This window comes from Daldinia vernicosa (genome assembly GCF_022497035.1).
Source record: "Daldinia vernicosa strain CBS 139.73 unplaced genomic scaffold F5Y00scaffold_43, whole genome shotgun sequence".
NCBI lineage: Eukaryota > Fungi > Ascomycota > Sordariomycetes > Xylariales > Hypoxylaceae > Daldinia > Daldinia vernicosa.
Genome location: NW_025953959.1, coordinates 192,528 through 214,546, shown reverse-complemented (window position 1 = coordinate 214,546; position 22,019 = coordinate 192,528). Strand labels below are relative to the sequence as shown.

Genomic DNA, 22,019 nt, shown 5'->3' with positions numbered 1-22,019 from the left:
TAGGATATTTGGGCCTGTATTTAGAGACTATGTATCTCTGTCAACGAGTTTATTTCGTTTCATCACGCCACGCACTATATATTCCTAGGAGTATAAACGACGATGAGAGTCGAGAGGCTTGACGCATTAAATCTACTTATCGTAGACGAGACCCGAGTAGTGAATCTACGGAAGATTGTCGAGAATATCTATCCGGAAAGCGCGCGTTACAAAATGGTGCGAATCATGATACGCTTTGAGAACCCAATATATCAAAGACGGGGATAAAGACAGCAAAACTTCTAATTATATATCCCTATCAAATATACCATTAACCACCCAGGGATAGGATAGGCGGCTTTTCTTCCATTTTTACCAATCCTGTAAGACCCGCCATTGGTCTTCAAACTTCAGTCCACCTCCCACTATTAGGTCACAGTTTAAGTGTCCCCATTTTCGACGAAATACTTCCTTGCCCGCCTCCGTCAGCACTTCGAGAGCCTCTGTGAATCCCGCGGAGTCATAGTAGAAAGGTTCGCCCTGGCCGCCGTGCTGGCCCGACTGCCATGTATTGCGCCCGCGACCGCTGTGCTTATAGTGGAACATGTGATCAGCAACGCCTAGCAATACCTTCCAGTATTCCAAAGGGTCAGCGGGCCCCCGGGGAGTAATTTGTGTATCCCTTTTCTGTTTATTGTCTTCTATGGGCGGCGGAGGAGGGTTGGGGTCACGGAAGCTGGGCGTTATAGTCGGATCTCGGTATAGAGCGAGGAGATTGTCGAGCGCGACGGACGTATCAGTTATAACTCCACAGTTGGCGTCTTTCTGTGTCCAGTTTCTCATATGTAGACGGGTGTAAGTATCACAATCCGTCATGTAATACGGGATTAGAGTGTCCCAACCGCCAATATCTTCGATCGCCTTCGGATTCTGTAGCGTGAGGTGGTCGTACGCAAAAAATCGTAACCCCCACCTGTCATCTGTCTCCAGTGTGCGATTAAGCTCCTCGAGACACAAGGTATATAGACTCTTGTAGCCCGGTTCACCCGCACGCGGCGTGAGGTTCTCGAACCCGTTCTCGTGCCCTAGTGCGAGGACGTCCATATGGCTCCAAAAGTAATACGGCCAGCTGTTGGCATAGGATAGCGAGAGATAGAAGTTCTGCAGCTGCGCAAAGCTCAACAAGACCGGCGTCTGGACGATATTTACACCGAGGCGCTTTAACGACGCGTGGTTAAGATACCACGGGTGCTGGAGACCTAGCTGGCCACGCGCGTTGGCCTGCTGCATGCCCGTATTTTCGACCACATAGATCTGCTCTGCCGGCCAGCCAGCTGTGATATAAGAAACCACAGTTTGGAGCAACATGGGCCAAGATCGAGTGAACCCGATCACCAACGGCGGTGCGATTTCCAGCCCATACTTAACCCATGCATCCTTCTCGGCAACATTGTATGTCGGGATAGGGGGTGGGTTCGAAGTCGCCAATGCTGGAAATGGGTCTTCTATGGGAGGCGGCGTGTAGGAGGGAGCTGGTTTATATTGTGGTGTAGGTCCCGCCTCGGTCGGCTTTTCTTCTAGGTAGACGTTGATAGGTTTCATAAACTCACGTCCAGAATTTTTGTAGAAGAAGAGTATCGACAAGAAACTACCGCTGAGCACAAGTCCAGCCAGGGACAACATCTGTCTCGGACGTATCATGATGGCCCCCAGAGCTTCAATATTAACTTAGTCGCTCACTCGAAGTTTGAGCGGGGCGTCGAAACTACCACCAAGTTGAATAGCAGGGAATTTTACCTGGCAGACATACTCAATATTTACGGCCGGGAATACGATTAATACCGCACGCGAGAAAAGTCGAAAGGGAATAAAGTAAATCAAGGAAGGGTGGCTGGAACATTATGAATATACACTACGCAAACAAGGCAAACACAAATTACATTCTGCAAGTCTTGGTCTAGGGTCAAGTATCACAGTGATGATGGCTTGAACCAGTGGCGTGGCTTTGTGAGCGCACAACTACATCATTGAAGTGAAGAATTCGTTCGAGGCAAGCATTTCGTAGAAAATGAACGGGAGCATTAAGCCAATTATAAGTCGCCTAATGGTGACTTAACGCGTCATATATTCGTCACTTGGCGTATCCCACAATCTTAAAAATCGACATTTATCAGAGGCGCGATAGGGTGGTTAACGTGGTATTCCGTGGATAGGTTAACACTGCCTGAGGAATGAAGTCGTATTGCTGTTTGCGTGGGGAAGTTATATGATACGTCTATTCGCTATCATATATAAGAGATGCCTTATGCTCCTCTTCAAAAAGTCTCCCGCTCTGATGTTGGAGTTTCGGTGGCAATGCTACTGTTAGCTTCGTCATCCAAGCTAAGGTGTTGTTAGTAACCTTGACAATACGGTGTTAGAGGTATATCATATTACCAACTCGTTAGCCAAATTTATACGTACGAATTGTCCACCAAATACTAAGAAAGGGGCAAACGAAGAACTTATCCGACTTACAGTTGTAATATATATGATCAACATCCGCTCGGAGAGAAAGGCTCGGCGGCAGATAAAGTGGCTTTCACCTCCGCTCCGGTGTTACGGCGATCATCACATAGTGGTTGAGCTCCGACTTGGCAAAGACGGCATCTAAAATTCTTGGTATTCGTCTCAACACGCCACCATGTGCGAAACCGACCTTAGAATGCGAGTCGCAGATCACCCATTCTTTACCAACGGGAACATGGTGTACCCCCCAAGACTAATAGCGTCGGTTTACCAACGGGAACATGGTGTAGTAGTAAGCCGTATAGCCGCTGCCTAGACCTTGATGGTCATCTATTGTTGTTGGCTCGCTAAAGTCCGGGGCAAGGTCTCTCCAGATGTCGATCATATGCAAGCCAGCTCAACCCCCGGGGCTTGTCTTTCCTGTGCAGCCTAATTGACCAGGGCAACCTAGGTATTCCGTGGAGAATGCAGAGGGGCTAGTCTACGATGGGTTATCCGACAATGCGTATTTCGATATTCGTATACCTAAAGTCTTCAATGTCGGTGGCGGGGTTGGGCACTCCAGACCTGTACGTTACGGTCTCCATATAGAGATAAATGTGAAAAGAAGCGAGGTAGTCAAGTATCGTGAATGAGCAGAAGTGTAAGTGTCGACTTTTTAGGACATAATCCCTCCCGTCATTTGTCGTAGACTGGGCCGGAGGAGTCGAATCAATAGCTCGTGATGCGATCACCTCTCGCTACCGGTTGATAAGAGAAAACGTACCTAGGTACGATGCAGTCGGGGTGAATGGGAAAATGGCGGTAAGCGGGCAAGCCCTCAACTTCTCCAGATGATCGTGATTCAATCTTCAATCTACGGGTCTCGCAATACTCCGAAGATGCTCTTACAAACTACTGTGCGATATAAATCGTCCCAGAAGTTGGATAACTCTCTCGTCCGACATCGTACGTGTAAAACTATGCTACGAGGCAGAGACATAGACCATAGACCTTGATGGTGATGATAATGGAGTACCTATTGAGAGAAAGTCGCCTTAGGTACGTACGATCACCGAACTGAATCCCTGAATCCCTGTCCTCAGGCGTGTAACCCCCCGCACTAACGATGCCGATGATACTAACGATGGATACACTGGGTGATTGACATGATGCATTCTACCAATCTACCAGCACAGCGGTGCGGTTGGTCTACCCAAAGAAGCTTGTTGCAATAATACGCGATGGTAGCGCCACGATATGTGTGTGTATCTCAAATAATAAGACTATTCACGATCATTCTAGAGGAGGAAGTGATCGTCTAAACCCTAATCAGTCCCGCTCCTTTCCCTCCAGCCGCGTGGTCGATAAATCTTGGGTCTTGGGCGGACTTTGCGTATTAGTCTAATCAGACGTTTGCCGAAGTTCGTGCTACGAGCCTCCATGCGAAGAATGACTTCTCCTTTTTTTTTAGAAAAAAAGAAAAAAAAAGAAATCCTTCTCTATCTACGTGATATCATTTTTTTTAGTATACTTGCGTATATCGTAGTTGTGTTAATATTGCATAGAATAAAAAGACTGCCTCCACTTAGGAACTAGAATGATAGAGTATAGCGTATAGCTTCGCTTGGTCACGAGGCTTTCGATCATCTCATATAACGGTGTCGCAGCCGATACCGGCATAACTAATATATGTGTATACGGGGTACGGGGTTCGATAATTGGGGGGGAGGGGGGAGGCATGGCGGAAATGCATCAGCCGGTAGTTGAAGATCTGCGACAATGCAGGCCACCCTTCCTTTTACATACACTAGTTAAAGTCTTAGCCCCAAGGTAAATATTGCGGGACAAGACGCATATGAACATCGTTAAGACCCAGATGCTCAGATTAAGAGAAGAAGAAGAAGAAGAAGAAAGAAAAGCTTATGTCCAATTGCGTGTGTCGTATGACGCGGGGCGGGTTGCCGTATATACATACGCAGCCGATACTTAATACCAAAGCCCACCGGTAAGATAGATACTATATAAGCAAACGCCGTGCAGATGGATATATGATGACTCCTATGTGATATTCCCCAAGTCATGCTGTACGTCCTCCAGATCCGGTAGCCTGACGCATGTCGCCATCGACCCAGTTCAGAGCATTACAGTCAGGCGTTCATCGGTCTCTGGAGACATCCGGCTTCTCGACCTACCTACATACTACATATGGTACTACATATAAACTTTTTTTTGGCTCAGCGGTAGTATATGCAGTAACGCAACAACAGCAGGGGTTGACGACTGTGGCCCGGATGCTTGTGATTGGAGGGGATGCAGTTTCATCATCACATCACCCTCTTCCATGCAAGAACACTTTCGAAAGTGAAGCATGTGTACCAACCCGGTTCGGTTTTCTTCTATGGTCCCATGCTACTTTAGCTGATGTATATATATAGATATATAGGTACCTCTTAATATATATATGAGTCTGTAGCTCCACACCCTGCCGGTGAGAATCCGCCTACAGTTTTAGATGCGTGAATGTTACCATAATCTTATTCCTATAATAAATACAACTCGAATTTTTAGAAAACCCGAACGACGTCCTATCCGTTCAGGTGCCAGAAAACGCTGTGGTCTCTCCATCAACGATCGAACAAGATTAGCAGAGATACAAGCGTAGCGCACCACACCTTGGCTGGTAAATTCCAGCAAGTCGTACACGATATGCCCCAAGCTTCGAGAGAGTCGGGCCAATCGGCCATTGCTGATGACATCGATGCCATAACGCCATGTCCCCTTACACGTAGCAGTCCTAAAGCAATTAAGGAATCCGGAATCATCAACTCGATCAACAAGTTCCAAGAGTCAAGATCCCCGTCGCCATGTTCCGAATGTTCGTCAGACATCACGGACGCATCCAGGAGTAGGAGACGAGAATCCCTCAAGGCCCTAGAGGAGGGTACAGAAGGTGACCCCGAAAGACTATGGGAACGGATGCTTGCGCTCCAGCAAATTTACGGTTGCTATAATTCGGCTAGGATGAGCGCGGCGCTTAGCTCGGGGGACGTCAGCTTGCTATTGCGTAAGTACTCTCCTCCAACTATTCAAAACATGTATAACGTAGTTCTTGAATATGCTGCTGACTCGTATACACCAGCTTCCAAGGCATGCTTAAATCTTCTCAATGAAAATATATCTTTTCTACCCGACGAAACAGGGGGAGCATTTGGAGAATGGAAGCCGAACGCCGGGAGCAGGCGTAGTCATTAACTTGGCACCTACTAGGAAAGGAGTGCTAGAAGAGTATGTTATGGCAGAAAGAGTACGTCATCTAATCGCCAAGAATGGCTTGGATGGCTTGGGTCTGGAAAATATAGTAGCATGCTCCGGTATGATTAGGCGTCGGCGGCAGATTGCATTTTGATACCCCTAGTTCGGAGTTTGAGAATGAATTGATCGATTAAGCAACCACATCGGCCATAGACCCTGTATGCCAACCTGCATGTATACGATATCTCAACCGTCGGCCGTTAAAAGGCTGCGGAGAGCGTTCTCCAATACCTTCTGGCATTGCTCGCGATAGAGCACAGCGAGTTGCTGGTTACTGTTGATAGGCTCATACTCCGGTTCGTTCACTTCTATCTCCTCCAGATCCATACTCAATTTTGCTCCCAAGGTATCGACAATCTTTCTAAGCACTTCATTCTGAATATCGCCTCGTACGATCTTATTCAGGCTAGTATCGTTCGTTTCATCTCCCCCTTTCGTAATGCTTTCGTACAGAGCAGCGATGAGGGTATCTTGAATATGTGAAAAGCAAGGGAGGCAGCTCAAGGAATCTGCGCTCAAGAGTTTCGACCGCCCGACGAATGAACTACGATGGGCCATTGGCCTCAATGATACAACATGCGAAGCCGCCAAATCGCCAGCTTCTGGGTCTGCCCTAGTCTTGATATGGACGTAGTCGTTGTGGAGATCATCATTTTCTGGTAGTATGAAGCCATAACCCAAAAGTAGCTCGACATTGGTTTTCATACCATAGTTGTTGAATACTTGTTCGCCAGCTGAGTATGTCTGCCTTGACTTGAGCATGCACATTTTAGCCTGTTCATCGGTGGTCCAAGCAATTTTTGCTAGTGGCGAGTGGTTTCCGATGTCGTACAACGGAAGCAACACCGAGAAGTCATCTAATTCGCATGGCAACCCTAGGGAAGCCTCCGCGGGGAAAATAAGTGACGGGCGGAAACTACGGCTAGTGAAGATACTATAGGCCCAGTGATACAACGGTCGAGTGTATTCTGGATGGTAATTCTGCGGGAGTAGCTTCAAGGCGTTTTTGTGCTCCTTTTTGAGAGCTGACTTGATAACCTGAATAGCCGCAGAAGCATTGGTCCCATTAAGAAATTCAATATCGTCTGACGGCCACATTGCCGGGAGGATGTTACTCATATGTTCTGGTTGAGGCAAGGTCCGGATATACGGCCACCACTTGGACTCAGATCCTAGGAGGTATTGCTGCATAAGGAAAAAACGGCCGACGACATGAGGCGGCGTTTCTTTCAAGAATTTTTCTGGGAAATAGTCTCCACTCCCGCGACTCGGGGCATCTGAGTTGGATGGAGAAGCGAAAGCCGGGTGATCACGAATGGCATCGAGATAGGAGAGGGACTTAGAAAGCGGAAGAGTAACTATGACATCGTCCACCCCAGTCGAGCATGAGTCTTTCACGCGGAAAGACCATTTGGTGATCTCATCGTGGTATATTTCAATGGCAGGATTAAGGTATCCACCATCACTCTCTACCCACCGAAGCAGCGCATCATAGCGTTCTGATATCGTGGCCATCCCACTCGCGTGATATGAATATGTGTTCGAATGTGTATATAATTCTCACGTGTTTTTATACGCGAGGATTATGAGTATGTCTCTGGTATTTCTTCAGCACTCATCAAATACCGTTGATAAAGCCGAGTTGTTAGAAGGTACCTAAATGAGATAGATGTATAGTATAAAAAGTATAGATAGGTAGGTAGGTAGGAAGTATAGACTCGTAAGTCGCTTCGTCGCGGACTTGGAGGAGATACAAAGGTTAAGAAAATTACCCGCATTACGATTGTGGCTCAAGGTGGCTCAAGGTGGGTTTTGTTTCTAAGTGATATGTGCATAAATAGATGTGCATATTTTATGCAACAGTTACCAAATACACCAACATACGACAATGCTCAGAGTCGCATTGTCCCTTGATCAGGGCTGTCATCTAAAACCACTGACAAAAGGGAGATATTATGCTAGTGAGTTTCACATGTTTAGAAAGGACTGAGTAAAACGAAATGTATAAAGCGACAGGAACTAGCAATAGTAACATCCGAGGTTAACACTAAGGCTCACCATCACGATAGCTTTTGTTCAACCCGATAACGTAGAGGATGGAAGACATTCCCTACGACTTAATATAAAATCCTCTTTAGCAGGGGTGATTGGTCTTCTAGGCTTCTGAAAGCAAAGGCGGTACGACAGTTTGAGGAGGTAGTTGGTAGTTAGCCTCTCAAGTATTAAGCAGTAAGACAAGCGACATGACACAATTCGTTGCAAAGTGTTAAATAATGGGTAGTCACCTGAAGCTAGCACCTAGGAATCTTTGAGGCTTTTCACGACGATGCTCCTAGTTATGTGCATGGGGTCTTTTAGGTGCTATACTTAAGTAACTGGGGTGTATCCGCTACCGGCGTCCTAACATCTTGGATAGTATAATACTATTTCATATAAGTTTCACGTCTCGCCTATAAAAGGCTTATTTATTCTTCATACAATAGCTATAGGCCGCTCTGCCACATTTAAGACACAAGTATGCCGTTTTCCAATCTAAGTGAGCGGCACACTTCAGGTATATCTATAAAGGAGAGATGGCTAAGGCCGTAATGAAAAATATAAAACGCGGGAATAGCGTCCTCCCAGTAGCCATTTGACATGAGCCTAAAACCTGGGCATGATATTATAGCACATATCGGTCTTGTTGTTCCGTCCCCTTTCGGCCTCATCCTTGGTGGTTTGGGCAAGATGAATGAGATATTAGTCCTCTGGCATAGGAACACACACTTCCGCTGCTAGACTGACTTATTATCTTGAGCATATGCTATCTTAGGTACTCGAGCACTACATGCATGTCGGATAATCTCTTGAAGGTAGGTAATTGACTAACTAGCGTACCGTGCTTCCCATGCGTACCATCAGTGGGATGTCTCGAACAATCCGGGACGACCTGAAAGTTTGCTATCAGAAATAGCGTCAAGCCACCAATTTAACTTCTTCGAGAAGCTCATTAACGCTGCTTCTAGAAGCGCAGCTATTGGAAGATCTTATCTAGGATGATTGTCTGATCCCCCTTTCCCAACGTTCTCATCCTATCATCTGCTAGAAAGCATTAAAGATTAGACGGCTTAATCCCCATCAACCTTTATCGGCAACCTTTTTATATACTCTCAGTCCATGTGTTTCCCATAAGTAACAACCGAAACCGAATTTTAAGAACGCGTTTTAGTAGCTATTAGTTGTCGACTTAATAGGTCCCTAAGGTAAGTTAGCCCGCTTCGACATGGTGAAGAAATTATGCTGCGGTAACATCTGTACCAATAGCTAATGTTCATGAGCAGTTAGTACGAAAATAATAATGCAAGTAAGAGGCACGATTGTGGGGTCTTGTCAAGCTACATTGACTAATTATTCGTATCTTGGAGATAGGGAGTCATGGGTTGAGTTAAAGGTGTGCTTGTTGTAACCTAATCTCAACCATCGATTTCCTCTAGTTTTATGTCATGCTCCCTTAAAAGTATTTCCATTTTCTGCTGGGGCTATTCAAATCTTTTTCTTTACGGGCCGTATTATGGCAAATTAATCAACATTGAAAAAAGGAGATGACGTTTTGATCCCAGGTAGGTTATTCCTATTCTGTTGTACTATGTAATCTTTGTGATATGCATGCGACTGTGATTGATGTAACTTGGCCATGGAACGGTTCGAGCCGCGCCGCTCCCACGGATCTTATTAGTTCAAAAGCAGCACCTAAAAGACGATGTCATTTACCTATGTAGTAAGGTAATTATCGCTAGCCAACATGATAGAATCAACGGTTATCATTATTAAATATCTACACTCTACACTCTACACTATGTATGCACTTATACAGATTCGTTCGCGTGATAAATAAAATACTACTTACCTACCTACTTACACTATGTAGGAATTCATAAATCTGTATCCTTGCCATGATCCCCTTGTCGATTAACGTGTAATTGTGTAATTGCTTCCAACAGTGTGGATTCATCTAACTTAAATGCGACCCGAGACGCTGTACTGGGTCAGCCTTTATTGGTTGAAAATTTGCCCTGGTCTTCTCAGCTCCTTGCCTTCTTCAGTATCCACTGGAAATGATGATCGTGGGTGATAATGCTCGTACGTATGGCGACATCTAGCACATCATTTTACAACGGCACGACCTCGTGTTCAAATCTAAGTGTATGTTTTACTTTTTAGTACCTCGCGTATGAATTTGGAGCGAATCCTTCCACTTTTATTTTTAAGTCTCCATCGAGCATTAAAGGACAGGCTGGATACCCAAGCTAAACCACGTGGCTCATCTCATATTAACTAGGCGTAGTAGATTCCGGTACTTAGGTCTGAAAACCCTTTACGTTAAAATCATTGGATAAGATAATCTTCTCGGGGTCATTATTGGTTCATGAGCGCTTAACAGGTCTTTAAACAAGATTTTTAAAATAGAAGTACGCAATCCGTAACTATGGTAAAATCATGCAGTTACCTTTTAAAAGATTTATTATGCTGTTAAACCGAAAAATATATAAAATTTGTGACTAACGAAAAGAAATCTTCATTGAAGGATCTTCATCGAGATATACAATCGAGTCTCGCCATAACGAATCTACTCTATAACGAATTCACTTTATAACGAATCCATATCGTGTTTTATTGAATTTTGTATGGGATTTAACGAATTTTTTCATATAACGAATTCGTTAAATTTAAAGATTAGTCACCACTTAATTCGTTATGAAAAATAAGAGCTAAGCCTATTTTAGTTTAAATTTAGTACTATTTTGGCTAATGCATTCTTGAAATGGCTTAAGTTTTAACTTTTATGTCTGTGCTTCCTATTTTTAGTGCTTGTACGGTCCGTGCACCCTGTATCCCATAACGAATTCACTCTATAACGAATGCATATCGATGTTTTTTAAAATTCGTTATGGCGAGACTCGACTGTACTTGATATCGAGTCGTTTACCTTTTTAATTAAATTTTAAATATCTACCATATGACGGCAACGGGGTGCTTATCATGTATTATACATAAGTAAGTGGCTGAAACTGCCGCGAATCCTTGTAACCATGGCTCTATCAACTCCACTTTAGCTTCTGGAAGGGTTCGCTGGCTTTAATGCTGGCTTTAATTTCGGCCATCATTCGTGGTTTCGTGGGGATGACCAACTCTTGGCTGCATATTGTCACGGCCACGATGATCCTGATGGCTCCAGATGGCCCACGTGCAACTTCTTTGAGCAGATGGTGTGTTTCGACTTTCTCGACTCCAGCCCGGTGCCATAATAAACTTGTTGACGTTTTCGTTCGCACGAGAGTTCAGTTCGTACCGCCAGTGTCTACGTAGTGTATGTATGAATTCAAGATCTGCTCCCTATACTTGCTTTGTGCATGTATCCAAGATCGCTACTACATAGTAGGCTGTGTCGAAAGGATGCATTGGATAGGTACTTAGCCCCCAGTAATACTTTGATCATCGCCCCCCTCCCCATCTTGCCATCGAGAATTTCTTTTCCGAGGACTGATTCCCGATGATGAAAGCCCCTGTGACTAATGAACCAGATACATAGAAGGGGTAGGTAAATATTTATCTTCCCCATCTGCCCATGTCTTCTTCCTTTACCTGCGTCACCTCCTAATGTGCTTTTTAACGGGCTTCGGGTTTGAAACAACTTGTTTCTTGTTTTTGTTCCATGTCTCTCACCGGTGGAGTAAGTGTCTCAGTGCGCGCTTTAGTGCCGCTCTTCTAGAACAGAAAACAGAAGACTACTCACAGATCCAAGCATGCGGTTGCTAACCTGTTGCGTTACCTTAGCCCGGTACTTGACTGGCCCTAAGCCGTTTTACAGGGAACAAAACTGTCAAACCGCTCTAGCTTTTCCTCTCATTGGCGGCGGTGACAGCGTTGTCGGGAAGACTCTCGCAGCGGGCATTATCTCCCATGCTGTATAAGTGGACACTGGGCCGAGTCCTCGGTACTACAAGTAAGTGTAGGTACAAGATGACAATAACAATAATAATGACAATAATGGTAATAACAACACCGTGTTCGCTATATTTTACGTACCGTACCTTATTAGGTATACCTATTACACAGGTAGTACCTATGTAAACATAAGATTAAATGCAACGCAGTTATGCAATGTCAGTAAGCCGGAGAAGAGATTGCTTACCTTAGGTATGCACTGAAGCGCTTTGTTATTGTTGTTTATATCATGCGGTCCATCTCTCTAGCTGACGTACATGATGATAAGTACAGGGTGTGCTTAATAACTCGGAGAATAGTCCGTGGAATTAGCTTGTTTTGGACCTCGACTCGTGTCAATTCGCGAACCTACCTAGGTACCTACCTATGTAATGTACAATACAATACAATAGGTACAATACTCTGTAGGGTTGAGCAAGGTAGCCCAACGCTAGTAAAGAGACCCGCCTTGTCAGACCACCGACGAAGTGGTAGACCCCAGTGGCTTTTCCACATAGCTCTCCCTGGCAAGTTCAAACCAAGCCCTATTTATGGTACCTAGTTAGGCTATAAGACTACTAGGGACTAGGGACTAGAGACTAGAAACTAGAGACTGGAGACTGGACCGCATAAGAAGTTTCCAGTACCGGCTAACTCCTGTCTCGCAAGGATCATGGTACATACACCGACGATAATCAACAAGCCCATCCAAATGTCATCAGCGATAGGTGTGGGCGGTTAGTCTTGGCGCTTCGAGAAAGGGTAGCGTGGTCTGTATGAATCCAGGCACACCCGGCCAAGGGTTCCTGGTGTTGTACTTCTTTCGGGTTGTCAGTTGAAAAGCACGATCGACGATACAGCAGGCTTAAATACACACATATTTCCACCCACCTTGGAACCTCGCTCATTATTATCTACACGTCTTAAGATATGAGCATATGAGCACAGTCGAAATTCCCCCTATCTCTTTGATTATCAAGGCTCTAGAATCGATAGTGACTCACTGAACGTCATCCAGATCATTTGTCTTAGTTTACTTGCATATTTCTCGAACATAGCGTCGAAACGGTCGTCTAAATTCTTCGATAATGTGTGATTATACCCAGGTACATATCTTATATCAGGCGCCTGAATTACACCCGTGGCATATTCTAACTCGAGCCTTTACCAGGTAGAATATTGTTGCCAGCATTTTCGCTTTGTGGTACAGAGATGGTGTTCGGTATATGAGAGAACAAACAAGGTCTGCGCACCGAACGTGACGCATTTGGAAATAAGGTAGCGTTTCTTTAGCCTTGCAGCACGCTTACTTACATGTTGCTTACCCTGCTTCATTTTCATAAACCGCTTGACCGGTCACTGACAGATTTCTGACCAGGCATGATGAATTATGCTGTAAGCTCCCCTCATCCTCTCACTTGCAGATTTTTGCAAGGATCCTCCCGCAGATATCGACATTTACAAGACACCCCACCTTCGTACTCTGGAACATAACGAGACAACGCAACTCGCATATCAATCTTCCGGCTTGAGAACCCTTACCCCCATGGAGGGGAAATGGGGTGGGAGAGGAGCATTTTACTTTTTTTTATTACTTTTTTTATTACTAAACCTTAGGACATACCTACTAACAGCCTCTACTATGTAGCTGATTGCCGGCCGCGATCCCCACCACCATGGGAGCATATGATTAGGAGAAGCAAGAGGTCCACACCATACATCTAAACCAAATTCGACAAAAGAGTTAAACGGAATCTCAAGGAAATAACAGGAGTTGAAATGCTTTGGATTATTCCAAGGATGTAAATCATCAGCATAGTGCCGGTTCACTTTGTGCTCGGTCATGCTGCACGTTTTTCAATTATGAGCATCTTTCGAGGAGTGAGCACATCAGTGGAGCCAAAATAGGATCTGGCACGCTTGGAGTCTGGTGTTTTAGGTAGGATTTATGGTTATGCGGCGTTATGTTGGCGACTTGGTTCTGGAAACCCGAGGGTAGAGTCTTCAAGTGTGGTAAAGAAATTTTTTTTTTACCTTGGATAGGAAGGACATCATAAGGCGGTAAAGCACATGGTCAACCTTGGAGAAAGGCCGAATGTTTTCCGTAGACGGATACAAGTGATCACAATACACAAAGTCCGAATTGAATCTCATTCACTAGGTTCTGCTATTAAGAAATGCCACCCACTTACGCCAAGAGCCATCTTCCGGATCCCGAAGACTCCAAGTCATACATACCACGAAAACCATTGGCGTCTTGACAAGCCAGGCTTCGGTAATATAATTAGCTAGAATTAAGGCGGCAGGTATAGTTATGTGCTAGTTCGTACGAAGAACATCTCTATTAAGAATAAGCCAACAGCATCGAGTACAGCATCTGGTAAGCAGGCAGTGCGAATCATATAGTTACACGACCAGGGCTCTTGAGATGACTAAATTCCGATAAGACGTGGATGCGTTTTTTTTTTATACTTTAACTATATGAAAAACATACTCCGTTCGACGGTTTCCCACGCGGACATTTATCTATGAAAGCTCTACGTGCTTCGTTCTTTTGTATATAGAACACATAAGCGGGACAGTGCAAGAATAATGATAACATATCAAAAACATCACTTGTTGAGCTTCGTCAACTGCCGTCGCACACTTATAAGACGTGCTAGCTTCTAAGAAGCAAACATACTCAAATGAAAACTATTATGCGGCCACGTTATCAGAGGTTGTCTATGCCGTCTAAGTAGGGTAGTGTGTTTAATCGAGCCGCATTCGTCTGCGGATATTGCACTTCAACCTATGCATATTCCCGCTCCGTAAAAGCTTTGTGTTGGTATTGGGTACCCATACACGGCCCCTAAAAGGATCGTATTCGCTAACAAGGTATTATTGCTTTGGTATTCTCATGTAACTATCAGATAAGAACAAGGCTATAAAAAAGACCCAGGAGAGATTACAAAGCATTCAACCAGATTCTCCTATGTAAGAGGAGCTGTCCCGGTTTTGGCCGTTGCGGCAACTATGTATATGTAGAAGTGACCGATAATCCTGATCGACAACCTTGGTGGCAGGCCGTTATGCACTAACTCAGTACTGTGCATTAGTAGAGATACGCTTGCTCACTCTGTCACTCCAGTCTTTCGCTACATATGGTTGTTTAACGTCAGACGGATGAATGCGACCTCGCGTGCATCATATGTAGGTCACGCAACTTCGCAGGATCTTACCTGGCTTATCGGCTTTTAGGATTGTTCATTTACAAAATGCCCTTTTGGTAATAGCCTAGGTACCTACGTAACCTGGGTTATCAGTGTATTTCCCAATGGAGTATACGGAGTATGTATTTATGATATTAGGTACCCCTTTACGGTGCTATAGACTATATAGTCTTTAGATCTAGACCTAAATTATATGTTGTTCACCGTCGTTATCGGGGCAAGGGAATTCCCCATCCCGCATTGTCTTCCGGTCTTCTTCGTTTAACGCCGACCTCTGTCAGAGTCGCTAATGTAACCTACCTGATTAGGTGCGATGATAGGCCGTTGCGGTCGGGAATCCTACAAAGTAGTCTTTAACACCGATGAATTATTTTTTGACGTATTATGTCCAGGCAGTTAGTATACCTATTTGGATGCCGTTGTCGTTTTGAGAGTCTGTTTTCCGAGGTAAGTTCACGCTGGCAAATGAAGGGATTCCCACCCAAGAATATTGGAATCACTTCCAATTGCAAGAAGCCTGTTACCATGCTGCCATGTATGCTATGTACATGGTATGTGGATTCGGGACTCTTTAGTCTACCTCTTCCCGGTGTCACGGCGACACGTGGAACTCCTCTTTCGGGCTCCTCTTTTAAGATGCAGCTCATTTTGGTAAGGCTGTACTTACAATATTCCCGTCCGTCCGGTAACCTTGCTTACTCGAGTCGCAACAAGCAAGGCTTTCCATTACTATAACCTATTAGTTATTGCAATATATCGAATTAGCAAGCGGAAGATTTATTAGTATCCGCTGCTCACTATGTTCTAAATCGATATTTTGTTTTCTGGTAAATATTATTACCCATAAAAAAAAGCTTTTCGAAAGCTTCGAGAACTTGCATAGACTAAAAATAATGCGCAATAATTTCCGATCCATTATTTTAGCTTTACATAGTTGCATGTACGCAGGGTCTTACACTAGGTTAGTGTACCTAAGTGACATTAACCGAGTCTTTTTTTCTTTCTTTTTCGTCCCCCTGACATCAACTACCCACATAGTGTATACTAGGTAGTTTAATGTAAGTATCCACTATGAGCCCTATTGTTTATGCTGCAGAAGGATTACCATTCCATTGCAGTATGTAATATGTGCTACTATTATACTATTATAGGTGAGTGTATGCGAAGAGACCCGCTCGATTAACCTTGAACACTTATGTACATACACCGACTTATCGATCCCTGCAACCGCTATTATGTTCCTTTTCGTTTGGCTTGAAACAGCGTCGGCCGAAATGAAAAAAAGAAAGCGAAAGGAAAAAAGAAAACATCGTACGGTATACCTAACCCATCCATGTAACTTGCTTTACCTGTTTAGCCTATCGACCCCACTACAAGACATTTAACCCGCATGAAGCCAGACTCATGTGACAGCGCCGATCGTATTTAGATTCTGAGACAGGAGAGCGTACATAAACTAAGGCTTTTGCTTATATATACATACCTAATGCTCATGGATATTGCTTTTTCTTAAGTTGCTTAAAGGTGTCTCGGCCCAGGTACTTGGGCTCGTCATGCTTTGGTTCGGCAGATGGGCCCATGGTTTCATTTTTTTGTGGAGTTTATGGTAGGGATCCTCAATAGTGTAAGTCACAACATGGGATTGTTTTTTTAAAAAATAAATAAATAAAAAGACATATATATTAACACTTACGTACGGAGTAGCGTTTACTTTTACAATATATTACTTAATACGGACCGACCCGGGAGTCTAGATTGTAAGACTTAGGTATCTAACTTATTCGTAACTCACGGCTTGGCTCGATTCGAGCGTGTTGCTTGTTTCTACGTGCGGATCACGCGGAGTATCATCACCATAGGTAATATCATAGGTAACATACTAGTTTACTATGTATATCCTTTCGCGACCAAACCGTCCCGGTCCGTACACCATGCGGTGCAATCACAAACCACAGTTTCATTCGGGAATTATGACCAATGATCGCCATCCATCGACCGGAATCTACGTCTCCCGAGCAAAGCGCCTGAGCGCTTAAGCCTAACACGGCTCAACCCTTGTAGGTGGCGAAAGAATAACGGGCACCACTATATGACTGATTCGTTTACATAAACTTGTAGGATCGTTAGGGTTGAGAGGCGCGAGTAGGAGGCACGAATTACAACTCAAACAGCCGTTCAGCGAAACCTTATAAAGTAAGGTCAAGCCGAGACGACAGTCGCGATCGAAAATTGATGGCCGGGTCTTGGCATTTGAACCTCTTTGAAAATGTCAAGACCCGGCCATCAATTTTCGATTGAGACTGGACGATCGCTTTTAGAGTCGGACCAAGTCTAAATATGTCATTCCCGAGACTATGGTTTTGGTACTCCAAAATCGAATCGGTAGTGTTGGTTAGAAGCGTGGCTCGGGGGCTTAAAATAAATATTCGACTAGTAACGCAAGCTCTTTATCTGGGATACCTAACCTACCTTGCAATTAAATTTGCTATTGGAGTCGTAGTTTAAGGTAAGCAATAAACGACGAAGGTTTAAAAGAAGTAAAATAATTATTAAATTTACTCCTTAGAGAAAATTTGATCCATAAATCAAGTAACTACCACGAGCTAACCGACATGTTAAACTACAGGTTAAAAAGTCCCTGTCGACGTAAGATATTAACAGACGGAATTCTTCGTAACATCAATGTAATCAAACAACTTATCGTTGATACTTATAATAAAACGAAGTACAACTACTTTTAAGAATATTATTAAAAATGTTAGATTCTTTAGAACTGATCTTAAAATGGGGTCCTGGAAGTAAAGTATTTTATTTAAACTCTAGTATACCCTATCATGTTTCTCTGTTATGTAGTTCAATCTCGACCTTCGGGTCCAAAGTCCAATTCGTCATAGTATCGGTAGATGCCCATCGAATAGTCTTGTCTCCTCTTACTAGCCAGGTACTCACTAATCCTGGGCCGTTCCTTCACGGCGGCATATAGCTTAAACACGTGCGCATACTTGCCCGACTTCTCGGCTGCGGCCATAGCCTTCCTGAAGGCAAATTTAGTGCCGTCAATACACTAGTACATGTTAGCGGCTGTCCATTGACCCGGCTCCTGTGTTAGGTATATGGTGTATAAACGGAAACATTTAGATAGATGGAACGATGAGGGAAGAAATAAGAAGACTCACTTGGAATAGCACCAAGTCTGCATAGGTCAACTGGCCACCGTACAACCACGGGCCTTCTCCGCTTGCCTTACCCTGCAGCACACGTTCAAAATATCCTAGAAACTTGGGGAGACGGGTCTTCACAAATTCCTTGCTCTTCCGTTTCGCTTCCTCCTTCTGGTCCTCGTAGTACAGCCCAGAAGCGATAGGATGGTGGCAATCGTGAACCTCATTACTCAGACCGTCAAGGGCTGTCAGAGCAAGCGCGTTGACCTTGTACAATGCGTCTGGATGCTCCTCATCGTCTTCACTCGGCACCAGCCCAAGCCGGGGCCCAAGATACAACAAGATGTTAGGAGTCTGAGAGATGAGAAGATCACCATGACGGAGGATGGGAGGCGCAAAAGGCGGCGGGTTGAGATCGTCGCCTACATTACCCTCGTCGATCTGTGCGGTTACTTGATCAATGCCCTTCTCAATCTGCGCTGTGTCTTTGTACGTAGCCCCGCCCTCCTCAAGCGCTAGGCGTATATGCTCTCCACGACCGGGTATGCCGGGCCAATATAAAAGCTCGTATGGCACGTCTTTCGATGACTTTTGTCGCTTAGGAGCAGACATGTTGAGCCGGTACAGGTAAGTAGAGTAGTAAGTAGGGAATTGACGTGCGGAAGGCCTGGTCCACGACGATGTTCTTTGATAGACTACTCCAGAAAGCAGTCGGCGTTTGAACATAAAAAGGGGAGGCCGACTAAGGTTGATAAATGCGGAAACTTGGAAGATATATGGATGCTATATCTGAAGAGCTCCGACGGGGTTAGGTGAGCTTAAATATTCAAATAAATATCCAGTGTCTGTAGATATTGCGGCGTCATGAATTCCGGCATAGCCGTGAGATAGAAGATTGGACAGAAGTCTTGCTTGAGTGGATACCTCCTTGCATCTAAACTCCTTGCATCTAAGTCTTGTGCGGGGGAATTATATTGATCGTATGACGTCGAGGGCATTTCTTTACTTTACATCACGCAAGTCTGTACTAAATGCTGGCTTTCATCGTAAGGGCGGGTATTTAAAAAGTAAAGGCACATAATTAAAAGGGTTAAAGCAATTTCCAACGCAATATCGTGCCAACCTGCAAAGAGAAGCGTCATTGTTTATTCAACCAAAGCAGTTCAAGATGAGTTTGACACTGCATCCTGGATGATTTTACGGCACTCGACTGGGTCCGAGAACACATGCCAGACATTACGAGGCACATCTTTGAAGGCCTTCTCGAACCTTTCCGGTTCATTCTTTGCCTCTATGCCGATGGCCGCGATATCTTCAACTTTCCGAATGAGTATCACCTTAACCCAACCAGGGTATGCCCGATAGCTAGAATTCATCCCAGGTCAGAAGTAATAAAAAAAGGCCTAGGTGACGGGAAAACAACCTACATCTCACCATAAGCCTCAGGATCAGATTGGGTCGAATCACCGATACAAATCATCTTCCTCTTCGGAAGCCACGAGTGTATCTTTTCCATTCGATCAATCTTATAATCTTCTGTACCAAGAGTAAGAGTCGTTAGTAAACCCGGTAAACTCATCCAGCTAGCATCACGAAGAATGATGGTGCCGTGCGGATAATTCTTCTCGCGGAAGTCGCGAAGGAAGCCATATAGGTTATACGGCGATGCGGAAAGATAAAACCATGGCGAAGACTTCTGGATAAGGGATTGAATAAACCGGTATAGTTCCGGCATCCCTGGACAGACTGCAGGCGTATCGAGGAAAGTCGTCCGCAGGATACCAATGGGATCACTTGTCTGAGTGATCTTGATTGTGTCGTCTATATCTGTTCTTTGTTAGCGACTCTCACACGCTTGCGACTAAATAAATACCTACCGGATATTATACCCCAACCCTCAGGATCGGCGTAGAATGTCTTCATTTCTAGTATGCCATTGGCGCCTTTCGGGACCTCGGCAGATGTGGGAACAAGGCTACCACCTTTGTTTTCAGGGAGGCTCTTAACATCGTTACTAATGCCATTTCTACCACCAGGACCAAGCTTGAGCGATGTCTTCCCTCCCTGTAACGCCTTGGCCTGAGCACCAGGCTTGATATCCTGCACGAACGGTCTAATGCGCTCCTCGATGGTAGGATAATTCGGGTCATTACTATCCAAATCGATCTTACCGGCGATGGCACTTACGGCATCGATAACGGCGCAAGACGAATGTTGAGAGAAGGCGGCTGAAACAAATTCTGCTTCCCATTTTCCCGTACTCTCATTGCGATAGGCAGTATTATCGAGCAACCAAAGGGTGTCTTCGTTCGTAATAGAGCGAGGAAAGGGGTTCTTCTTGCCCAAATATGAAAAAAGCTGAAGTACTCGATCGGTCGGGGTCGGCGCAGATGTGAAGGGCGAGAAATTGGGCAGGTCGTGTTCGATCTCGTCAAACCGACGCTCTTGTCGCGTACGCTTTTGTATGTCGACCGCGCCGGTATGCCTATAGTGTGTATAGTGTGTAGCCATCTTTGAAACACGACGCTTATTTGGGGTTTTATAAGGAGATAGATTTTGTAGACGGCGTCGTCTGTGATAGTTATAATAGCTATAACTATGAAGGTGGTTCGACTCTTATATATTATATAAACGGCTAGACAACTAGATGACGATCAATATAGCAAGGCTCGGTGAGGTCAGACGCAGAACAGCGGCCTACCCACTCCGCCTAGCCTAGCTGCCTGGTAGCGTCACCAACTCCATGTTGGGGCTTCCCATACAACGCTGCCAGGGCTGCCTCAGCTTGGGTGGTAGGCAGGGAATGGCGCATGGAATGGCGGGTGCGTGCATGGGTATGCGCAACCCTGACGCCCTTTTTATACGATATCATGGTAATATATGATATATAATATACTAGAGAGTATACTATAAAGAGCTTGGTATGATGCGTTCCGAGTTTGGAGTCTCTCTATCTAACAGCTTGGCATCGGTGATCGTGGTTGGTGTTGTCGGGGTATGTCGCAACTGTCGCAACTCCAGTGGTATGTATCGAATGAGAAGGACGGAGGGGAAAAAGAAAGTGTTCCAATTCAACTTGGCTATCGTTACGGTTGACCAGACGTACCACTGTGCCAAAATGAAAGAAAATCTGTAAACTTAGCTTAAAAGGGTAGTCAGCCACAGGTTAGCGCAATTAGCTCGATTTATTGCGGTACTTCGCACTTCTATATAGGAAAAATGAATTATTTCTTATAGATACATGCGTTATAGCGTTATATATGATATGCCTCAAAAAGGTATGTTTATTTTTAACCTTTAAAATCGACCAATCAAATCAAAGGATTCAATTGTCAATTCAATTCAATTTTCAACTAACTACCACATCTACACATTGAAATGACTTTACAGTTTTGGCGATTACAACATTATAACAGATATCATTTAATAGCCTCAATTGATGCGAAAGTAATGATCCAAGTTGCATTCAAATCGGCCTTTTCGTTGTTATGCTATAGTAGAATCAAATAGAGATTATCTGGAGTGGGAAGCACGTGACACCCTTTACAAGCATCTCACCAAATCAAATAGCCTCGTACAATACAGCTACCTGATTGGCTAGCCAGCCAGCCAGCCAGCCTCATATGAATACATAGGTACCTTTCAACCTTACATCAGGACCACGTTTTCAGCCTTTTTACCTCGCAATAACTGCATGCGACCGAGTAAAAGCAGTATAATGAGACATACAGGCCTTGCATCGTAATTGAATTCAATTGATTGAATTGAATAAGAGGTTGTACGAAAGGGTGTAACTAAGATAAAGGTATTGCCAGTAAGGCTCTTTTGAAAGCCTTAACGGGCTACCCCTATCGCTAAATTCAAGATCAACCAATCAAATTAAAGGATTCAATTGTCAACT

At 44.5% G+C, this 22,019-nt stretch overlaps 5 protein-coding genes across 5 annotated transcripts; 1 reads left to right on the top strand and 4 right to left on the bottom strand.

Moving 5' to 3' along the window:
• Positions 1-351: 351 nt before the first annotated feature.
• On the bottom strand, positions 352-1,581 carry F5Y00DRAFT_254596 (uncharacterized protein; the record flags this gene model as incomplete). The annotated part of the gene is made up of 1 exon (XM_048010188.1): positions 352-1,581. The coding sequence occupies one exon, from the start codon at positions 1,579-1,581 to the stop codon at positions 352-354; it is 1,230 nt and encodes a 409-aa protein (XP_047862453.1).
• Positions 1,582-4,980: 3,399 nt separating this feature from the next.
• Positions 4,981-5,844, top strand: F5Y00DRAFT_143514 (uncharacterized protein). The gene is made up of 2 exons (XM_048004392.1): positions 4,981-5,533; positions 5,609-5,844. Exons 1-2 carry the CDS (start codon positions 5,176-5,178, stop codon positions 5,719-5,721), a joined length of 471 nt encoding a protein of 156 aa, XP_047862452.1. The 5' UTR covers positions 4,981-5,175; the 3' UTR covers positions 5,722-5,844.
• F5Y00DRAFT_143503 (SET domain-containing protein) lies at positions 5,804-7,577 on the bottom strand. Its single transcript, XM_048004391.1, has one exon. The coding sequence runs from the start codon at positions 7,294-7,296 to the stop codon at positions 5,968-5,970; it is 1,329 nt and encodes a 442-aa protein (XP_047862451.1). The 5' UTR covers positions 7,297-7,577; the 3' UTR covers positions 5,804-5,967.
• A 10,165-nt stretch (positions 7,578-17,742) lies between these two features.
• On the bottom strand, positions 17,743-19,076 carry F5Y00DRAFT_143349 (glutathione S-transferase domain-containing protein). Its single transcript, XM_048004388.1, has 2 exons — positions 18,134-19,076; positions 17,743-18,021 (listed from the first exon to the last, which is right to left on the bottom strand). Exons 1-2 carry the CDS (start codon positions 18,842-18,844, stop codon positions 17,812-17,814), a joined length of 921 nt encoding a protein of 306 aa, XP_047862450.1. The 5' UTR covers positions 18,845-19,076; the 3' UTR covers positions 17,743-17,811.
• F5Y00DRAFT_143352 (uncharacterized protein) lies at positions 19,063-20,835 on the bottom strand. Its single transcript, XM_048004389.1, has 3 exons — positions 19,996-20,835; positions 19,546-19,945; positions 19,063-19,483 (listed from the first exon to the last, which is right to left on the bottom strand). The coding sequence occupies exons 1-3, from the start codon at positions 20,627-20,629 to the stop codon at positions 19,282-19,284; spliced, it is 1,236 nt and encodes a 411-aa protein (XP_047862449.1). The 5' UTR covers positions 20,630-20,835; the 3' UTR covers positions 19,063-19,281.
• Positions 20,836-22,019: the final 1,184 nt, after the last annotated feature.